Source organism: Chelonia mydas, chromosome 2, assembly GCF_015237465.2.
Source record: "Chelonia mydas isolate rCheMyd1 chromosome 2, rCheMyd1.pri.v2, whole genome shotgun sequence".
Classification (NCBI taxonomy): domain Eukaryota; kingdom Metazoa; phylum Chordata; order Testudines; family Cheloniidae; genus Chelonia; species Chelonia mydas.
Window position 1 is genome coordinate 103152256 of NC_057850.1, and position 19743 is coordinate 103171998.

A 19743-nucleotide genomic window follows, 5' to 3' on the forward strand; every position below is an offset into this window, starting at 1 on the left:
TAGATTTAGGCATTTCAGTATAGGCATAAAAACTGAGCCCCTAAGAAACAGTTTGCAACAACTGTGAAACATACATGCACCAGAAGCTTTAAGGAGATACTATGCAGTAGGACCTCAGAGTTAAACACCAGAGTTCACAAACTGACCAGACAACCACACACCTTATTTGGAACCGGAAGTACAGAATCAGGCAGCAGCAGAGACCCCCCCCCAAAAAAAGCAAATACAGTACACTGTGTTAAACAAACTACTAAAAAAAAGAAAGGGAAACAAGCATTTTTCTTCTGCATAGTAAAGTTTCAAAGCTGTATTAAGTCAATATTCAGTTGTAAACTTTTGAAAGAACCATAACCTTTTGTTCAGTTATGAACATTTCGGAGTACGAACAACTCCATTCCTGAGGTGTTTGTAACTCAGAGGTTCTACTGTACAACCAATTTCTCACTGCAGTTCTTACAGATTAAAAGTATCTGTATTCAGATCAGACTGTTTCAGCAAGATGAAACATCTTCCGAACTTTTTTTTTTAACCCTTGTTTTATTAGCAAATTGTGTTCTCCAGTAAAACTCCATTTGTTGTAAGAAACCTCCTGGATAAGCTGTCCAAGGAGATCGTAGTAGTTGAGAACCTTGCAGAGATCAGCAGTGAGAACATGGGGAACGTCATCTCTGTAACTGAAGGTAAGTAACAGTATGGGGGTTTGCTCTTTGGAAAGGCTGGGCGTGTGTGTAAGTCTTCCTAAGCAGTCATTTGTCTGATTTTTTAGTAAATTCCATTGCACTAAAGGTTGACACACAGTTGCAAATGGACACTGTACCACCATCTAACCAGTATCAGTCAACAGATGGTGGCAGGAGACCTCAGGCTGGGCTAAGGTATGATATTCAGAAAGGCAAGAGGAGAAGGGAAGAGATGCTCACAATTTCCAATGTGCCTCCTTTCCCCTACCACACACAAAAAAGCAGATGGCTGCAGTAGTAAAGGGTATTGCCAAAGCAACTGGTGTGGGGTCTCCTCTGAGACGCCAGATTCTTCCTCCACCTCTCCTTGCCCAGAATGGGGAGATTATTTGGGGAAGCTCTAGTTTACAGGAGCAGAGGCAAGAGACAGTCTCTGAATAGTTTGTCTAGGAGACTACTTTTAGTTACCATTATTGACTAACACTTAGCAGTTTTGTAGCATCTTTGCATCTTTAAAGAGTTTTACAAATAATATTAATCCTCACAAGCCCCGTGGAGTAGGCAAATATTGTTAGCATTATTTTGCTGATCATGAAAGAGAGGCAAAACAGATAGGTGAGTTGCCCCAAAAGAGTGTGCCAGAGCCAGGATTAGAATTCTGGAGTTTGTGGTGCCCAGTCCTGTGTTCACACTATTACCTCACATCTCTCTGGTACTTAATGGTAATTAAATAACTATTTCCTAGTTCCCAATACTGGATCAGAAGCAAGTTTGCTTTCATCATTTGGAGTTTTAGTATGGGAACCCAAAACACCTTAAAAGCTCTAAGAGCTGGCACTTCCTGTGCACTGGGAAGTTGACTACTCAGCAGTGGGGTGAGAACAAGTATTCATGTACGCTTGTGTTTTTGTTATACTAACACAGCAATCTGATCTCTGTGATTTTGTTTCACTTGTTTTGTCGTCCCCCCAGCAATTCCAGAATTTCATAAGAAGCTATCACTGCTGTCTTTCTGGACTAAGTGCACGGGTCCCACAGGGGTGTATCATACCTCTGCAGACAAGATGATAAAACAGCTGGATGTCACTTTTGCCACAGCTGTGAATGAAGAGTGCCCAGGACTAGCAGAAACAGGTAGATTCTTCCAAAAAACAAAACAACACAACAAAAACATTCTATCCGCAAGTCCAGGTGGATCTGGCAGAATCTGTCTTGTAGTGAGCTTCTGAAAAATGCCAGTATGCTGAGACCAAGTTTTGCTCACCTTCAGTTCCAACTCTTCAATCCCACAGAAGTCAACTGGGATGTGGTTCAAAACCTTACCTGAAAGTAACCGATTTAAATGTTTTTTGACACAACTTGTAAAGCCAGATTTTGCCCAAAATAGTAAACCCAAAGAAATTAACTGTTTTAAAGTCCACATGATTTAAAAAAACAACTAGATCTGATACAGTGTATTCGTTTAGTCAGATATTAGGGGGAAATTCTCTATTTGCACTGCCCATCTCATTCTCTTGCCTGTTCTGCCTGCCAAATTCACACTGATATCAATAGAAGCTCTGTGTATGAACATGAAACAGCAAAAGATCCATGCTCCAGGCCAACTCCTACCCCTAGGCAATCTCATTGACTTCAGTGGTATTACAGAGGTGCAACTGGGCACAGCATTTGGGCCTCTATTTAATGATGCACTGTCAGGTGGAGAGAAAGGATGGTCTAGTGGACAGGGTGGTGCACTGGCTTCAAGAGAGTTTCAGTTGCTGGCACGGCCCCAGACACCCTGTGTGACATAGGGCAAGTCACATAATCTGCTCAGTCCCCCTTCTGGAAGTTGGTAATAGTTCTTCCCTACCTCACACGGTTTTATCAGGATAGAATCTATTAATGATTGTGAGGAGCTCAGATATTACACAGATGAGGACCAGACAGACAGGACAATGTTGCCCTGAGTGAAGATTAGAAATGCTGATGCTGGGAGGTGTCTCTCTCGCTCTCTCTTTTTTTTTTTTTTTTTTTTTAAAGTTCTACCTTTTTTTCATTGTAAAGTGTTGAACCGAGTTAATTGCAGTGTTTTCTCTACCGAAAGTGTTTTGCTCTTGTTAATACAGTGTTCCTTTGTCTTTTCCTGCTGCATGTAGTATTCAGAACCCTGCTGTCTCAGATCCTCGACCGAAGAGAACCAGTCCTCTCATCCAGTCTGTCCTCTGAAATCCTAACAGTTTTTCAGTATTACAATTATTTTGCCAGCAACAGCGTTAGCGACCTTGGAAGCTATTTGTTGCAACTTGCAAAAGAAGGTAGAGTGTCTAAGTTCTGGCTGGTAGAAGGGAAACGTATCAAGGTGCTTTCAAGCACCAGATAAAACAACTCAGCCCTTGGGCTGATTTTTCCTTAACCAACAAGGAAAAGAGGGAAAAAACTGCCTTGGGTGTTCAGATATGATTGCAGTGGCACATGTGTATACTGCAGGAAGGGGCGGGTATTTCCAACTGACACTCCCCCCTCCCCTCCTCACCCACACATGCTCATCAGCAGGCCGGCTCAAGACACCAGCGTTCCAAGCAGGTGCTTGGGGCGGCAGTTAGAAAGGGGCAGCAGTTCCTCCGGCCGCAGCGGCAATTCGGCGGCACCTTCTCCCCTTTGCCGGCCGCGGCGGCAGTTTTTTTCACTGCTTGGGGCGGCAAAAGCTGTAGAGCCCGCCCTGCTCATTAGTATTAAAAACAAGTGTGTAGAAAACTAATATTTAGGGGCTGGATGGTACTGTTGGTTTGATCCCAAAATCTGGAAGGTGCCGAGTGCCCACAGCTTTTATTGATTTCAGTCTTTCCTTGGCTCCCATCATCATTTTAGACTGAGCTCATGAAGTGCTGAGCCCCTCTTGGGAAGTGCTGAGGAAGCTGAGCAAACTCTGTGCCTTGCCAGCTCAGCACTTCAGAAGATCTGAGGCCCTGTGAACTCAAAAGGGCAACAGACACTTGGCACCTCTTGGGCCCAAGCCCATAGTGCTCTAGGCTTTCACTCCTGGAGATGTGAATTTCGTTTGTTAATCTAGTGCATCTGAAATGGAGTTTGAGGGACGCCTCCTAGTCCCCGGAGGACATTGTAGCACATCTTGGCATAGCTGCCAGCTTTTACTCAACAGAGGCCAAAGAACTGGGATAGGAGAGATATTCAGTACTGAGGCATATTAGTAGGGGCTGTCAGCAGAGATGGACATAAGTGGGCAGGAAAAACTGGCACATAAACATGTCCTTGGTACCAATATACAGCAGAGGAGAAGATCTGACTCTAAGCAAGGCCTCCCCCTATAGTGCTTCCCCAGGGCTGTGTGGAGAATCCTGCTCTCAATGTGGTTGGCTGAAGCCGATGCTATTAGACACTCGCTCTCCTGAGCACTAAATCTAGACACTTTTCTAAAACAAAACAAAAACTAATGACCAATATAACATCACTATTACTATAATCAGATATCCATGTCCAGTGTAAACTCCACTCAAGAGTCATGTGGTCTTAAGATACTGAAAATGCCAAAGGAAAACATGCCTTGAACTCAACTCTCCCCGTAAGATATTCAAGTTTCCTGTGCTACGATCACTGATTAGAACTTCTTGGATTTTCTAGCTGCAGTTAAGGTTTGATTATTTCACTTTGGGCTGGGAATAAGATACCTAACATCCCATTTAGCACATCCACACACATCTTTTATTCCTGTGGAGAATGCATGCCAGTCCTCAGCAAGAGTATCTGGGAGGCACTGCTCAAAAAGCAAAACACTCCCCAAGTCGGAGCACTGCAATGCTGGAAACTCAATGAAGCAGGAATTTTTCAGCTCTCCCCTGGGCCAGTGAATAGCTATTTTAAGTGGAAAGGAGCAACATAACACATGGGGAGAATAAATGAACAAAAGGAGAATACTGACATCTCTTTCTTTTACATTCTAGCCTCAGTAGTTCAGAAGCTGCAGACCTTAAGAGATGAAAAATGGCTACAGAACATAGCTGAGCTAACCTCCAGCAGTCTTCCACCTCAGCAGGAAGTACTGAGGTCCTTGGCTTTACTTCTAACTGAAAATAAAAATGAAATTGGCGAGGCTGTGACATTACTCTTGTCAGCTTCAGCAGAAAACAAGCATTTCAGGGAGAAGGTAGGTATGGTTCCTCTGTCCCCTAATTGAAAAAACAACATACAGCATAGGAGACCTATATAATCATGTTCTAATGTGTAAAGTAACATTTCAGAGTCTTGCAGTGTTATTGTAGCTATGTTGGTCCCAGAATAGGTGGGTGAGGTAATATCTTTTTATTTATTTTATTTGGACCTGAAGAAGAGCTCAGTATAAGCGCAAAAGCTCGTGTCTCTCTCACTGACAGAATTTGGTCCAATAAAAAATATTACCTCACCCACCTTGTTTCTCCAAGCCTAACATAATATACAAATGTGCAGGTATGCCTGTACAATACCTGTCACAGTAATATCTGGTCACTAATTTAAAACTATTTGGTTTGCATTGTATTCTCCAACCATCTATCATGTTTCAGCATTAGTGGGTGCGCTGAGTTGTTTATCTGGTGATTATTGAAATGCTGCTGGGCCATTCTTCAAGCACTGCCCTTTTGGAAAGAGATGGGTCTGATATTTTGCTCCAAAGGTGGTAAGATCTGGGCAGCATCCTGATGTCTAGAGGAAGGGAATTGCTGCTGAGCAAACAAGAATCAGAGTCATGGTCCCTAATTAGGTGATAAAAAGAATTTGGATCAAAGACTTTAGTTTAGATATAACATGATTTGAAATTCAGGCAGTGTAAACAAGTGAACTAAAGAGAAGGAAGAAGGAGGGAGAGGTAATGATTGACTTTTGTACCTGCAATACTTCCCATTTTCTTCTGCTACCCCAGTGAAGGTTCATTCTTGGGTGCCCTGGTTATGAGGAGGGGGCAGAACAGGAGGAGGGTGTGATGGGTCCGGAGGAGGTGGGGATGGCAATCCAGATCAGTGAGAGGTTGCGTCACTATTTTCCCTGCAACCCAGAGTGTGCCTCACAATGCTTTGCTGTTGTAATTCCCAGCCTGGGCTGCTCACAACCAGCCTACCAGCTTGCAGGTCACAGCCTGAGTGTTAAACAGCCCTTGTTCAGTGGCTCTGACCCCAGCAGCCTGTCTATAGCCCCACTCTGCCTTCCAGCAGCCTTGATTTCAAAACCAGCAAAGTGACCCCAACAAGCTCCATGTTCCAGATTTCCCCCAAATCATGTATTGTATAATATCTAGCCCTCACCTGGACTGTTCAGAGAAATAGTAAGGTCCATTTGTTCCTCTAAAAACATAACCTACCACTTCACTGGGGTAAATACACCCTTTCATTTAAACACTGCACTGACTTGGTTCATAGTAAAACTAAAACAAATGTATGAACAATAGGTCATAGGTTGAGTAACAAGTAACAGGAATAAAGTTAGAAAGGATCACAAGCAAATGAAAGTGAAAACATGCATCTATACTTAACAGAGTAAGACACGGGTTTTGTTCAAGATGGTTTCTCTCAACAGTCATGACTCACTTTTTCTCCATCAGGACCTTCTACAAAAGCATAAGGGGCTGGTTTCTCTAGTCTTTCTAGGTAAAAGATCTTTGCCTAAGTAGGCTTCTCACCTACAGTCAGTTCCAGAGACTTCAGCACTAAGCTTGGTTGAAGGACCCATCTTTCTCAGCATGCTAAGAGCTCTGTTCTCTTGTCTTTCTAGTAATGGATGCCAAAGATGGCTTGCTTATATCTTCCAGAGTTCAGTGACTGTTTCAAGATGCAGGATGAGCTCATGCTGTTACTCCCTTCCTATGGGCTTCTCATCCCCCTGTATGTAAATGGGGCTTCCATTGTTTTGACTCCACCATGCTTAATTTACCTAGAAGACAGGTTTAATAGGATTCACTATTCACAGCTGGCATGCCTCCTTATGGCTAATCTTGGGATTAGTTTGCCACTCGTTGGATGCCCCTTCCTGCAGTCACTCAGCCCGTTGTCTCAATCTCACACTCCAGAAACCAGGGTAGTAGTCTTCTTTGTGATGCAGCTGCTCCTGCATCAGGACTTGGCCCTCCGGCCAGGTCACTATAGGCCTTCCCTTCTGGGGTCTGTCAACGTCTCTCTGGATAAGCTGTTCCTGGTAGTCTTCCATCCGATGTCCAAGGCTGTGCCACTTCCCCAGAGCCTGGGAGGGGAAGCTGGGCCCGCCCTCTACTCCAAGTTCCAGCTCATAGACCCTGTGCTCCACAACTATGGTCTACTTTCTCTCAGACCTGGTTGCTCCTTCCTTAGGCTCTGTCTTACTCCCTCTTTCTATCCTCTGGGTTTTCCACCTGTCCTTTGCTCCCCATGGCTGCTTTCCCCTTGGGCTTCTTGCCAGACCATGCAATCTCTAACATACTTCCCTCCTGTCAGAGAGTGACTGCAGATTTTCTGCCTACGGCCCCCTCTGGCATTAGCTTTATAGAAGCCCTGTCTGGTCCTGCCCAGGTAAGCTTCATCCTTAATTAAGCATTATGGAGCCCTGGCTTCCCTCCAGGTACAGCCTATGCAGTTAATTGGCCCATCTAGCCTGCCTTAATCCCTTCAGGACTGGTGTGGGATGAACACCTCATCCAACAGGTAAACAGCTCCCTTCTCTCCTGTCCTGCCCGGGAGGGAGCCTGTTTTTCCACAGATTGGAAAGTCTAATATCAATGAGTATTGGTAATGCCTCATGTAGTGTTAGTGCGTACAATTCTCAATGACATTAGTCACCAGTGTGTCATAGGCTTTCATAGAAGACCTCACTCTCTACACTTTTATAACACAGTACTATTGTATACAATCAGTTGATTCAACTGCTTATCACTTGAGGTTCACCCCCTCCCCCCAGTCTTTATGCAATGTAGTCTTTGACAAGTAAAACCCAGACCAAGCTTCCCACTCCTGCTGGGTGTCTCCTACCCCACTTGTTAGTGTGAGGTTTGCCTCCACCCCTTGTTAACTTGGTGGATCTCTTTAGGTGATATGTAAATACATTCTCATTGTCTTTCAAAGTACTTTGGAAGTAACTCCCAGGTAGGGAAAACATGTTCCTTTGTCTAGTGCAGACCTGTTTACCAACCCACCCGCCCCCTGGAATGCTTGGTTTAAACACACTTTAGTCATAATTCTAGCATATACCTTTACCTGTGTACACACAAGAATATTAATCAGTCAGTTATTAGTTTTCAAATGATACATCACAAGGCATGTTTTGTACAAAGATTATTACAAGAGTGTGGAGGGTGTGAATACAGGGATGCTTAGTGTCACGGGGGAAACGATAGAATGCAAAAGAAGGGGAGGAAAAAAATGCTCATTCTCCTTTTGGTCCTCTTCCTCCGTCCCTCTATTCCCTCTTCACTCAGTCTCTCCATATTTTGTCCTCCCTCACTTTCCAACTGTGCAATATCACTCTGCGCTACCTCGCCCCACTTCTGCATGGACAAAAAAAAGTCCCCTTCTCCAAGCACAGGCCTGCTGCATTTATGTCTGGCTCACTGCCGGAGGGAAAAGGCAGCATGGTGCTTGTATCAAAACACCCTGGAATTCACTAGGAGCTACCTGCTTTTGAGATTTGCAACTAACGCGGATTCTGGTTTGCTTATCTGTAACTGGAACAGTTCTAGAACTGAGCTGTGAACTTGGTTTAGCAGCTTCTGTTAGCTTTGTGATAGTCATTTTCATTCTCTCAGAGTTCCAATCCAGCCTAGGTCACTAGTGACCCAAAGTCATTACCACCCCTGGGGCGAGAGGGACCACCTTAAAAGGGGAGAGAGCAGTTCAGTCTCCATGACCCACTTCATGGCCTCTGAGAAACTGCCATCAAGGGCACCAATTATTGTTGATTGCTTTAACGTGCACACTTGCTAAGAACTGGACCAAGGCCACTATCTCTTCCCACATACATCACAGAACTTGGACTGGATTTCAACCAATGACATACCCCATTATCATATCCAGAGCCATCCAGTTACTCAATACATGATAGGTTTCAGAGTAACGGCCGTGTTAGTCTGTATTCGCAAAAAGAAAAGGAGTACTTGTGGCACCTTAGAGACTAACCTATTTATTTGAGCATGAGCTTTCGTGAGCTACAGCTTACTTCATCGGATGCATCTCATACTCAAATAAATTGGTTAGTCTCTAAGGTGCCACAAGTACTCCTTTTCTCAATACATGATGGCTTTTTCTTTTCAATCCTGTATCCACATTGTTAGGTAATTTGGTTTTCTGTGTTTGGAAATGTAGTGATACACACATTAGTTTCACTTTTCTGCTCAACACAGCTACAAAATATCTTAATTGGTGTCCTCTGTTTTCCAGGCTTTAATTTACTACTGTGAAGTGCTAACACAGCCTAACCTCCACCTACAGAAAGCAGCTTGCATGGCACTGAAATGCCTTCAGGTAAAAAGTGATGCAATCAGTTGTTGGACATTGTTCTTGCTTTGAACTTCCATGGGAGAGCAAAGCAAAGCTTCTATTCAATAGAGTAGCGGTTCTCAAACTGTGGGTTGGGACCCCATTTTAATGGGGTTGCTAGGGCTGGCTTAGACTTGCTGGGGCCCGGGGCTGAAGCCTGAGCCCCACCACCCAGAGCCAAAGCTGAAGCTCAAGGGCTACAGCCCTGGGCAGCGGGGCTCAGGTTACACGCCCCCTGCCTGGAGCTGAAGTCCTTGGGCTTCAGATTTGCTTCCCACCCCGTGCGGTGGGGCTCAGGTTTTGGCCCCCCCACACGCAGGGCAATGGGGCTTACTCAGGCTTCGGTCCCCCCTCCTGAGATCATGTAGTAATTTTGTTGTCAGAAGGGGGTCGCGGTGCAATGAAGTTTGAGAACCCCTGCAACAGAGCCTCTTGAGCACAGAGACACACATACAGCAAGATGCAAACAGCAGCAGCAACATAAGCATTGCTTTTTATTTTGCATTTTCTTCCCTGATATTTTACAAATGGCTTGTTGGCCTGAATTGTTTGGAATCTTGGTTTTTAAAGCAATCAGTTTCTGATGATGATTAACTATGTATTAGGCATCTGTCTCTTCGCGCCTTGATAAAAAGGATCTTATTTATCTTGGGCGATAGAGGGTATGTCCTACATGGAAAAAAAAGTCCAGAGTATAGAGCCTTGGTAGAGGGGGAAAAAAATTGTCTTCTCAAGCAAAATTATAATGGACATAGCCAAAAATTGTAAAAGGGGAGGGAAGGGGAAGATAGAGACATACGTTTCTGTACATTACATGATACCACAGCAATTGAGACAGTGTAACCTGTAAGTAAAAACTTCCAAATGGCTGGAATACATGAAAGTCCCCTATTCAATATCAGTTTCTGGTGCCATTTTTGTACCCCCCACCACACAAAAAATTAATCCTTGCTGCACAGCCAGTAAAAGGCCATGGGAGGGAACAGCTGTTCTCAATCCCTGAGCCCTCATATGGTCCCTGAAGTTAGGTAACTGCAGTAGGTGCCCCATAAAAAATAATAATAATAATATTCTATGAGACATAGACATTACACAGTGGTGATCCCTCTTGGAACTTCCCTCCAGAGAATATAACTGAAGTGTAACCACATATCAGTTCCTGTATCCTTATGTGCATACAATAACATCCTCTAGCTATTATGGGACAATGCACCCTCTGTAACTATGACCTTCCAACTCAAACAATAGCCATGCGCAGATGCCCATAGGACATAAGGGCATTATACCATTAATACTACTAGAATAACTGGTTCTAAAGGGCTCTTTAATCTAGCAGAGAAAGGTATAAAAGAACTAACAGTGGAAGCTGAAGCCACACAATTCAAATTAGAAATAAAGGTACGTATTTTTAACAGTGAGGCTGATTGGAGCAAACTACCAAGAGATCAAGATTTGGGGATTTCTGAGAAGATATGCTTTAGGCAAACAAGTTATTGGGCTAAATACAGGGGTAGCTGGGTGAAATGTAAAGGCCTATGTTATACGGGAGGTCACCCTAGATGATCTAATCGTCCCTTTAAAAATTGATGAATCTGTGAAGAACCTGCCTGCAATGGAAAATGGAAACACTTGAGATTTTACTCTTGGCTGACCTGCACACCCACCCTAACCTTAGCCCTACCCTATTGGCTGGGTTTTTCTGCTATTCTCCTCCTGCAGAGGAGATGGGGGAGAATGAACCATAGGACAGATAGTTACATTGCTTAATGCACAAATGGAAAGTGCTCAGATATTACAGCGATGGGTGAAATATATGAGAACCGCTATTTGGAAAAAAAGAAGACATCAAATTATACTTTTAAAAAAAATTCCAGTAAGTCATCTCATACTTTAAAGGAACAAAGATTATGTGGCTCCAAACACCTTCTTTCTGGTGTGATGGGACAGCACCCATCTCTATTCCACTCACCACCACTTTCACAGTTGTAGCACCCATGGCAAGGGCAACCACAACTGTTGCTCTGTCCAAAGGTCTGAGATTTTTTGCAGCAGAAGTACAGAACAGAGTTACTCCTCGCTCTCTGGGAAAGTAACAAAATGAGCTCAAACACAGAGATACAAATCACTGTTTGTATGTGTTTGGGGTGGGAGAGAGATCTGGAGAAGGAGGTTTATGTGTACTCACACAAGAATACGAATAGATAGTAACTGATGTCAACACATGTTTTTCCACTTTCTAGGCTACTGAAAGTATTAAAATGCTAGTTACTCTCTGCCAATCTGACAATGAAGAAATCAGAAAAGTAGCATCTGAAACCCTTCTCTCTCTTGGTGAGTTGTGTGTGTTATATTTATTTTACTGTTGTATAAAGTATCTACTTAACGCATCCAAGAAGCATACACTTTTTAAAACAATAAAAATACAACTGGACCTGTAAACTCAAACAGCTTAAAAAAAAAAAGAAAGAAAGAAAGAAAAAGAAACCAAAGGAAATTGGACGAAAAAGAGAGGGGGGGAATCAGACAAAAAGGAGGAAGAAGAGAAGCTAAAAATGGTTGAGAAGGAATTGACCCTAACAGAAATACCTTGCCAGCAACCTGGACCACAAATAGAAAAAATTCCATAAAGGCCTCCCCCGTACAAAGTAAAATGAGAAAAGGGGTAGGTTTATAACTCAGTGTTTCTCAGCCTTTTTGATACCAGGGGCTGGCTTGATGCCTTCGTAAACTATGTCAGGGAGATCTCAGGGACTGGCACCAGTCTATGGACCAGTCGTTGAGAAACATTGCTCTAACTTACTTACACCTTCCGAAGTGGCCCTATTGGTGGGGTTTTTTTTCCCTACAACTCTGCCCCCTTGTGCCCTCAGCCTGTAAATTACACTGACATATACTCACCATGGCAAACCAGCATGTTACTCACCCCTCTATATAGCCCCAAATTTGGCCCCCTTGTCTGTAACCCAAATAGAATTAACCTTGGAATGGAAAGCAAGAGCAACCAAGTTGATCTCATTTACCTTGCAGATCAATGTATATAGGGTGGGGGAAAGTATAGAGAAAGAAAAGGGATATTAATAACCAGATCTCTTGGGTATGCTGGGGTTCTGTAGCCAGGGAATCCAATCCCTCCTGAAGAACTTCTTTCTAGAATCAAAGATTTAATTGTAAAGAAAATTGTATCTCTAGCCCTCGCAGCAATGAAGAAACCCTTTCAAACATGAACAGTGTATATTGATGGTCTTTTTGAGTCTGCGGACAACTGGAAACAATACATCTGTAAGATGTAAACTGGCCTTTTCGTCTCAGTAGGGTGTTAATTGTTAACTGTTTCACTGCTGATCATTTCAATGGGAACATCCAATCCCAGATTGCCTCCCTCACCTCCTCAGGGCCAAAAGCTTGATCTGTTCGTTGCTCAGCTGCCAAAACTTCCTTTTCCACAAGATAGCTGCTGCAATGCATTGGCATGGTGTCAATTTAGAAAGCCCCAGCAACACTCTGAAAAGTGAAAACGTGGGGAACAGCTTAAAACGTAATACATATGTTACCACCACTAGGGCTTCTGCACTGACTGGAATATTTCCAGATTTCATTAAAAAAAACTTTTCTTAATTTAAATGAAGCTGCAACCGAACTTCAGCTCTGCTTCCCCAGAGTCCAGAGATCTTGCCACAGAGTGCCCCGGGGCCTTAGCTATAACAGTTATACTGGCAACCTTGTCGGGGAGCAGGGAGATTAAGATCTAGCTAGTTACTTGTGGCTCAGAGGTGATATTCTATGAAATTCACTCTGCACGTGTACAGACTTTGTGAGCAGATACTGTTCAGCGTAAGAGGGAGAGTGAGAAACTCCAACTGTGGGCAGTGCTGCTCTGTCTCCCATTATTTTTGTGCCTGCTCGTGAGCAGGAAGAATGGTCGCAGCCCCTTTTTTACATGTTGCAAGGAGTTAAATTCCCCTGAGCCACACCACACTCACCCTCGGCAGGGCTGTCATGAAGCCTCTTCGATGGTCCACAGATTCCCCCCACTAGCTTTCCTGCTATGTAGCACCACGGCAGGATTCCACTAGAGTAGCATAGAGGACTTTGTGACCCTCCGCACCATGGGGATTTTCACAATAGCGTCTCTTCTCTTGTAACAGTGCACTTGCTTCTCACTAACCAAGTGGCTATTTTCATTACAACTGGTGTATTAGTGTTTAATAAAGGAGAAGCACGCTGAGGATCTGATCCAGCATTCTTTATGCACCTGAAACTGATGTTCGCAGAAGATTTGGATATGCAAAGAATGCAGGATCAGGCACAGGGGGGCACATCCAGCCTCCACCTGTGTGGATGTGAAGGCCTCTTGGTTGTTAAATCTACTGGGCCAGACTAATTTGGCGGGGGGGAAGAGCAACTGTGTAGATCCCTCCATTCGGCCTCCTCATGGCAGGTGCATGTTGGGGGTTCAGTCAGTCATTAGGCTGGAGTAATCACTAAAGCAGCTCTGCAGCTACTCTGTGTCAGTGGGGAAGGGGAGATTCCTTTTGCCCATACTCTTTCCCATGGAGATACCCAGTACCTAAGCCCACTACTGCTGAGCAGCTGAGTCTTTGAATGAGGCTACATGCACCACTTCAGTGAAAGTTCTTCAAACACTCTTCTGTTTCTCACACTCACTTACAAGCTGCATGGAAACTTCTTAAAGACACCATAATAGAGGCTCAACTTAAACGTATACCCCAAATTAAAAATATAATAAGAGAACCAAAAAAGTGCCACTGTGGCTAAACAACAAAGTAAAAGAAGCAGTGAGAGGCAAAAAGGCACCCTTTAAAAAGTGGAAGTTAAATCCTATTGAGGAAAATAGAAAGGAGCATAAACTCTGACAAGAGAAGTGTAAAAATATAATTAGGAAGGCCAAAAACAATTTGAAGGACAGCTAGACAAAGACTCAAAAAGTAAAAGCAAAAATTGTAAGTACATCAGAGGAAGGAAGCCTGCTAAACAACCAGTGGGGCCACTGGGCAATCGAGATGCTAAAGGAGCACGGAAAGGGGATAAAACCATTGTGGAGAAACTAAATGAATTCTTTGCATCGGTCTGCACAGCTGAGGATGTGAGGGAGATTCCCAAACCTGAGCCATGCTTTTCAGGTCACAAATCTGACTAACTGTCCCAGATTGAGGTGCCATTAGAGCAGGTTTCAGAACAAACTGATATTACTATTTAGTTTAAGTCACTAGGACCAAATGGTATTCACTCAAGAGTTCTGAAGGAACTCAAATGTGAAATTGCAGAACTACTAACTGTGGTATGTAACCTATCATTTAAATCAGCTTCTATAACAGATGACTGGAGGATAGCTAATGTGACACCAATTTTAAAAAACCTCCAGGCGATCCCAGCAATTACAGGCTGGTAAGCCTGACTTCAGTAACAGGCAAACTGGTTGAAACTATAGTAAGGAACAGAACTATCACATACATAGATGAACAGGATTTGTTGGTGAAAAGTTAACATGGTTTTTATAAAGGGAAATCATGCCTCACCAATCTATTAGAATTTTTTGAGGTGGGTCAATGAGCATGTGGACAAGGGTGACCCAGTGGATATAGTGTAATTAGGTTTTCAGAAAGCCTTTGGCAAGGTCCCTCACCAAAGGCTCTCAAGCAAAGTAAGCAATCATGGGATAAGAGATCATGGATCAATAACTGGTTATAATATAGGAACAAAGGGTAGGAATAAATGGTCAGCTCTCAGAATGGAGAGAGGTAAATAGTGGTGTCCCCCAGGGGTCTGTACTGGGACCAGTACTGTTCAACATATTCATAAATGATCTGGAAAAACAAAACTACTCAAGATAGTTAAGTCCAAAGCAGACTGCAAAAAGTTTTACAAAGGAACCTCACAAAACTGGGCAACAAAATGGCAGATGAAATTCAATGTTGATAAATGCAAAGTAATGCACATTGGAAAACATAATCCTAACTATACATATAAAATAGTGGGGTCTAAATTAGCTGTTACTACTGAAGAAAGAGATCTTGGAGTCACTGTAGATAGTTCTCTGAAAACATCCACTCAGTATGCAGTGCAGTCAAAAAAGCTAGGGAGAGATAAGACAGAAAATACCTTTTTGCCTCTATAAATCCATGGTATGCCCGCATCTTGAGTACTGCATGAAGATCTGGTCACCCCCTTTCAAAAAAAGATATATTGGATTTGGAAAAGCTACAGAAAAGGGCAACAAAAATGATTCAGGGTATGGAACAGATTCCATATTAGGAGAGATTAATAAGACTGGGACTTTTCAGCTTGGAAAAGAGACTACTAAGGGGGGATATTGTGGAGGTCTATAAAATCATGACTGGTGTGGAGAAAGTAAATAAGGAAGTGATATTTACTCCTCCTCATAACACAAGAACTAGGGGTTACCAAATGAAATTAATAGGCAGCAGGTTTAAAACAAACAAAAGGAAGTATTTATTCACACAACGGACAGTCAACCTGTGGAACTCCTGGTCAGAGGATGTTGTGAAGGCCAAGACTATAACAGGATTCAAAAAAAGAACTAGATAAATTGATGGAGGATAAGTCCATCAATGGCCATTAGGATGGGCAGAGATGGTGTCCATATCCTGTTTGCCAGAAGCTGGGAGTGGGCGGCAAAGGATGGATGTTCTGTTCATTCCTTCTAGGGCACCTGACATTGGCCACTGTCGGAAGACAGGATACTGGGCTATATGGACCTTTATTCTCACCCAGTATGAGCGTTACTAGTTCACTAAGAATTCATTCTGTTATTGGATATGGTATTGCTTGGGACACAAAAAAACCTTAACCCAGGGTTGTTTGCGTAGAAGATCACATTCCCACTCTGACCTGCCTTATGGCACATGAAGACCTCATTCATTTCTCTGAAAGCACATGCAAGATATTAGATTGAACTTCATTACATTATGTCCAAACAGAAAACAATAATGAAAAAGGAAAGCTGGTAAGACACAGCAAAAGCACTGCTTACTCTTTTCTATTTGTGTCATAGGTAAACTTAGCTTGGAAAGACACAGACCATTTAGCAGTACACCTGTGCAAACAGCATCACATGATCACAAGGCTCACCTGCTTCATCTTTGCTCCAAACAAATCTTCCCCACTTAGCCCAAACTTTTGTAATGCTATTCAGACCATTTGTAAATCCATACGCCTTATTACAGATCTGTAGCTCTCATTAAAGATGAGAGTATATCATGTTTTAATTTACTCAAATCCTTCCTTTGCCTATTTATTTTGATAAGTGCCCATAATTTTACACAATTTCATATAAAACTGAATCCTTACTACACCATTAGTGAATTTAGTAGACTGCCTGTACAAATAACATTTAAAATTACACTCTGGCCACCATCCTATTGGATATTAATCCATTTCCTCTGAAAATGTGGTGTGAAAGTGATAGAATTTTTATATACCACCCAAAAACATTTGATAGAAGATAGCTTTTTGAGAAGACAGATAGTGGGAAAGAGTAGGCAATGGTGTTCCAATACATTTATGCAAGTAAACAGTATATGGGTTATCTACTACTACAGAGATGCAGATTAAAGTTTTTAAGGAGTAGCTTGAACATTCATAGCACGCTCAATATTTGTGGCTAATTTCTTAATTTGCACTGAACATATGAAAATTCCTATGAAAAAGTCATCAGCAAAGCAATTCTTTCCACAGAAAGGAATGCAGGGTATGCGATTTTGTGTACACAAATGATGCAACATTTTATTTACGCTTGACTGTTTTGTGCTCAGGTGAAGATGGGCGACTGGCATATGAACAGCTGGATAAATTTCCTCGGGAATTTGTTAAAGTTGGAGGCCGTCGGGGGACTGAAGTTGCCACAGCTTTTTAGATGCAAGATAATCTACCTAACAGTTAACAGTCATTATGACTGTTCACATTAACTGGAATGGTGCTGTAATTCAACTGCTTTAATAAAAAAAAAAACAAAAAAAACTTTTGAAGAATTCTAAAGAATGTCCTGAAAGTTAGCAATTTATAGACTTTTTAAGAAAAAAAAAAAAGTGTAAATTCCAGTTATTGAGTTCCTATTGGCTTTTCTTCCTAGCTTATGATAGAACAGTTGTATGTTGAAGATAATGCTTCTTCAAGTGTTTCAGAGTAAATGATGTAGTAAATCAGTCTCAGCAAACTTCTATATAAGATTTTAGAATTCAGCATCTTCATATTTTTACACAATTTTGCACTTGTTTTATTGAAGTTGTTGTGTAAGCTTGAAATGTGATGCTGCATCTAAAAAGGAAAGGTAGGGAATTACAAAGTGGAAAAGTGGAACTACAAAGCAGCTTTCGCTCCACATTGCGCTAAGTGTTGGATGCCTTGCAGGGTTCCTAGCAGCATTATATCAGCCTGGACTGAAACTCAGCTACCCAGATTGATTTTAACGACGAAATATAGATCAAGTTTCTTCAAATCAAGTTTTGCCTCCAGAAACAACAGGCTGTAAACCCCAGGAGATGTTATTTCACTGACTCATTTTAAATGCCTCTACTGGTCTTTTATTTCCTCCCTCTCACCCGCCAGTAATGAACCATGATTAATCTAGGGATTTGCTTGTGCTATCAAGCAATTACGTGGGTTTTACAGAAATAAATGGAAGGTTACATGTGCTCATTGTTCAAAAAGAAAAAAGAATATAATACAATTGCCTGAATCCTTGAAGCCATTTTTGTTTCCTAGGTTACAAGAAGGAGTGGGCTACATGCACTCTGGCTAGTGCATAGCAGCTTGCTATAGAGTAATTTCAGTATAAAGAATTAAAGCAAAGTAAAGAGGACCTTGGAACTGTTAAAGACAGGGTGCAAATAAAAGTGTTTCCTCCCCCTCCAACTCCAAGTATGAAAGACTGAGTGCTTCAAGCTATTGATTATAGCCCTTAAGTTAACGGACGAGGTGAGTGTAATTTAACAGAAGAGCATTGTTGTACTGCAGCACATCTGACATGAAATACTATTTAGATGTTAATTAAAACATCCAGCTTCTGATAGACTATACAGAAAAGGATCACTAAAAGTTCACTTCAAAAAGAAGCCTTTTGCGCCAAATACAGTGGCAGACAGTTTTTCTGACTGTGAATGTTAGCAACAATGTACATACAGCTGTATATTTATAAATATATATATATATATATTCTTCCTGTAATTAAAGGTACATTTGTACAGTCTGAAATATTTACTTGTTTACTGAAGGAAATAGGCTCTTTTTACAGATGGTTAAATAACCATGTCATGGTTTTTATATCACAGCTACTGCATGAGCTGATTCTCCCATCATGTTCTTTTGTTCTGACATCTGCTTATTTTTTGCCTTCTAGTTTTGTGGCATTTGTACTCATATTTCCTATCATCGTTAAGTTATAATAAAGAATATTTTTAATCACTAAACACATTGGTTCAAACTATAAAATGTGTGCTCTACCTTCTCCACTGTGAGGACTAAATAACCTTAATACACATTTCTCAGGTTTTGTCTACACTGGAAATTGACCCCCAGCACTAGTCATCGGTGGCCACTAATCACTGTAGCTGTCCCAGGGCAGAGCCCATCTGTTGTAGACAAGGAAGGCCTCAGTTCTCAATGGTGCAACTCCCTTCAGGCTGGCACTGGGGCCAATCCCCCAAATAGTTAATTACGGTCTTAGTTTGCTACTTGTGGAAGCTCCCTTTGTGCAGTAGGATGTCTCCCAGGAAACAATCTGCAAGTAGAGATTCACTGTTGTACTATCATGAAGGTATTTCATAAGAACATCTGGGAAAGGGATTAATAGTTCTGGTTTGATAGGTCTTGTCTCCACTGCAAAATTAAGCAAAAAGAAAAGGAGTACTTGTGGCACCTTAGAGACTAACCAATTTATTTGAGCATGAGCTTTTCATCGGATGAAGTGAGCTGTAGCTCACGAAAGCTCATGCTCAAATAAATTGGTTAGTCTCTAAGGTGCCACAAGTACTCCTTTTCTTTTTGCGAATACAGACTAACATGGCTGCTACTCTGAAACCTGCAAAATTAAGGCACAACTTTGAAAAGTCTAGTTAAACAACAATGCTATCCACTACTTTGCAATTAGCATAGCCAAGGGTAAATCCTGTTCAGCATCATGTCAGCTAATCATGGTTAAATCTTGGTGCAGCACTACCTTAGTGCTCTGGTTCTCACTACAGCCAGGAGGCCTTGGAAACGTGAATGGAGCTGCGCCCCTGCATGCTGTTCATTTATAGTTTTACACAGCACAACATGGTGGCAGATATGCAGTACTGCAGCTTCTCATGGAATTCAATGGCAAAACTGGCAATGCTAGCTTGTTTTTTCCCCCCCTTTTGCTTTTTCATGGGTGACTAGATTTGTAGCCCCAACTTTCTGCTGGCCAGAAGACGCTATAGTGACAGATTGTTTTAGTTATTAAAACCAAAAACACATACAAAAAAGGCAGAAAAAAGAAAGGGAAGAAAAATCAGCCTGGAAAGGTGGAGGGGTCTGATTAGCTCAAGTCAAAGAAATGTGGAGCCAATGCTCTAATGCTAGTCTCCAGTACCCTC

At 42.2% G+C, this 19743-nt stretch overlaps 1 protein-coding gene across 6 annotated transcripts in view; it reads left to right on the top strand.

Moving 5' to 3' along the window:
* RIPOR2 (RHO family interacting cell polarization regulator 2) overlaps positions 1-18594 on the top strand; it is a 96713-nt gene extending 78119 nt beyond the window's left edge. For all 6 annotated transcript variants that reach the window (XM_043540032.1, XM_043540029.1, XM_043540030.1 and 3 more), the window contains 7 exons: positions 545-680; positions 1653-1814; positions 2819-2977; positions 4622-4824; positions 9050-9133; positions 11389-11479; positions 16942-18594. In XM_043540032.1, coding sequence (XP_043395967.1) covers positions 545-680; positions 1653-1814; positions 2819-2977; positions 4622-4824; positions 9050-9133; positions 11389-11479; positions 16942-17042 — 936 coding nt within the window. In that variant the 3' untranslated portion in view covers positions 17043-18594. The remainder of the gene's footprint in view (positions 1-544; positions 681-1652; positions 1815-2818; positions 2978-4621; positions 4825-9049; positions 9134-11388; positions 11480-16941) is intronic.
* The last annotated feature ends 1149 nt before the right edge of the window (positions 18595-19743 follow it).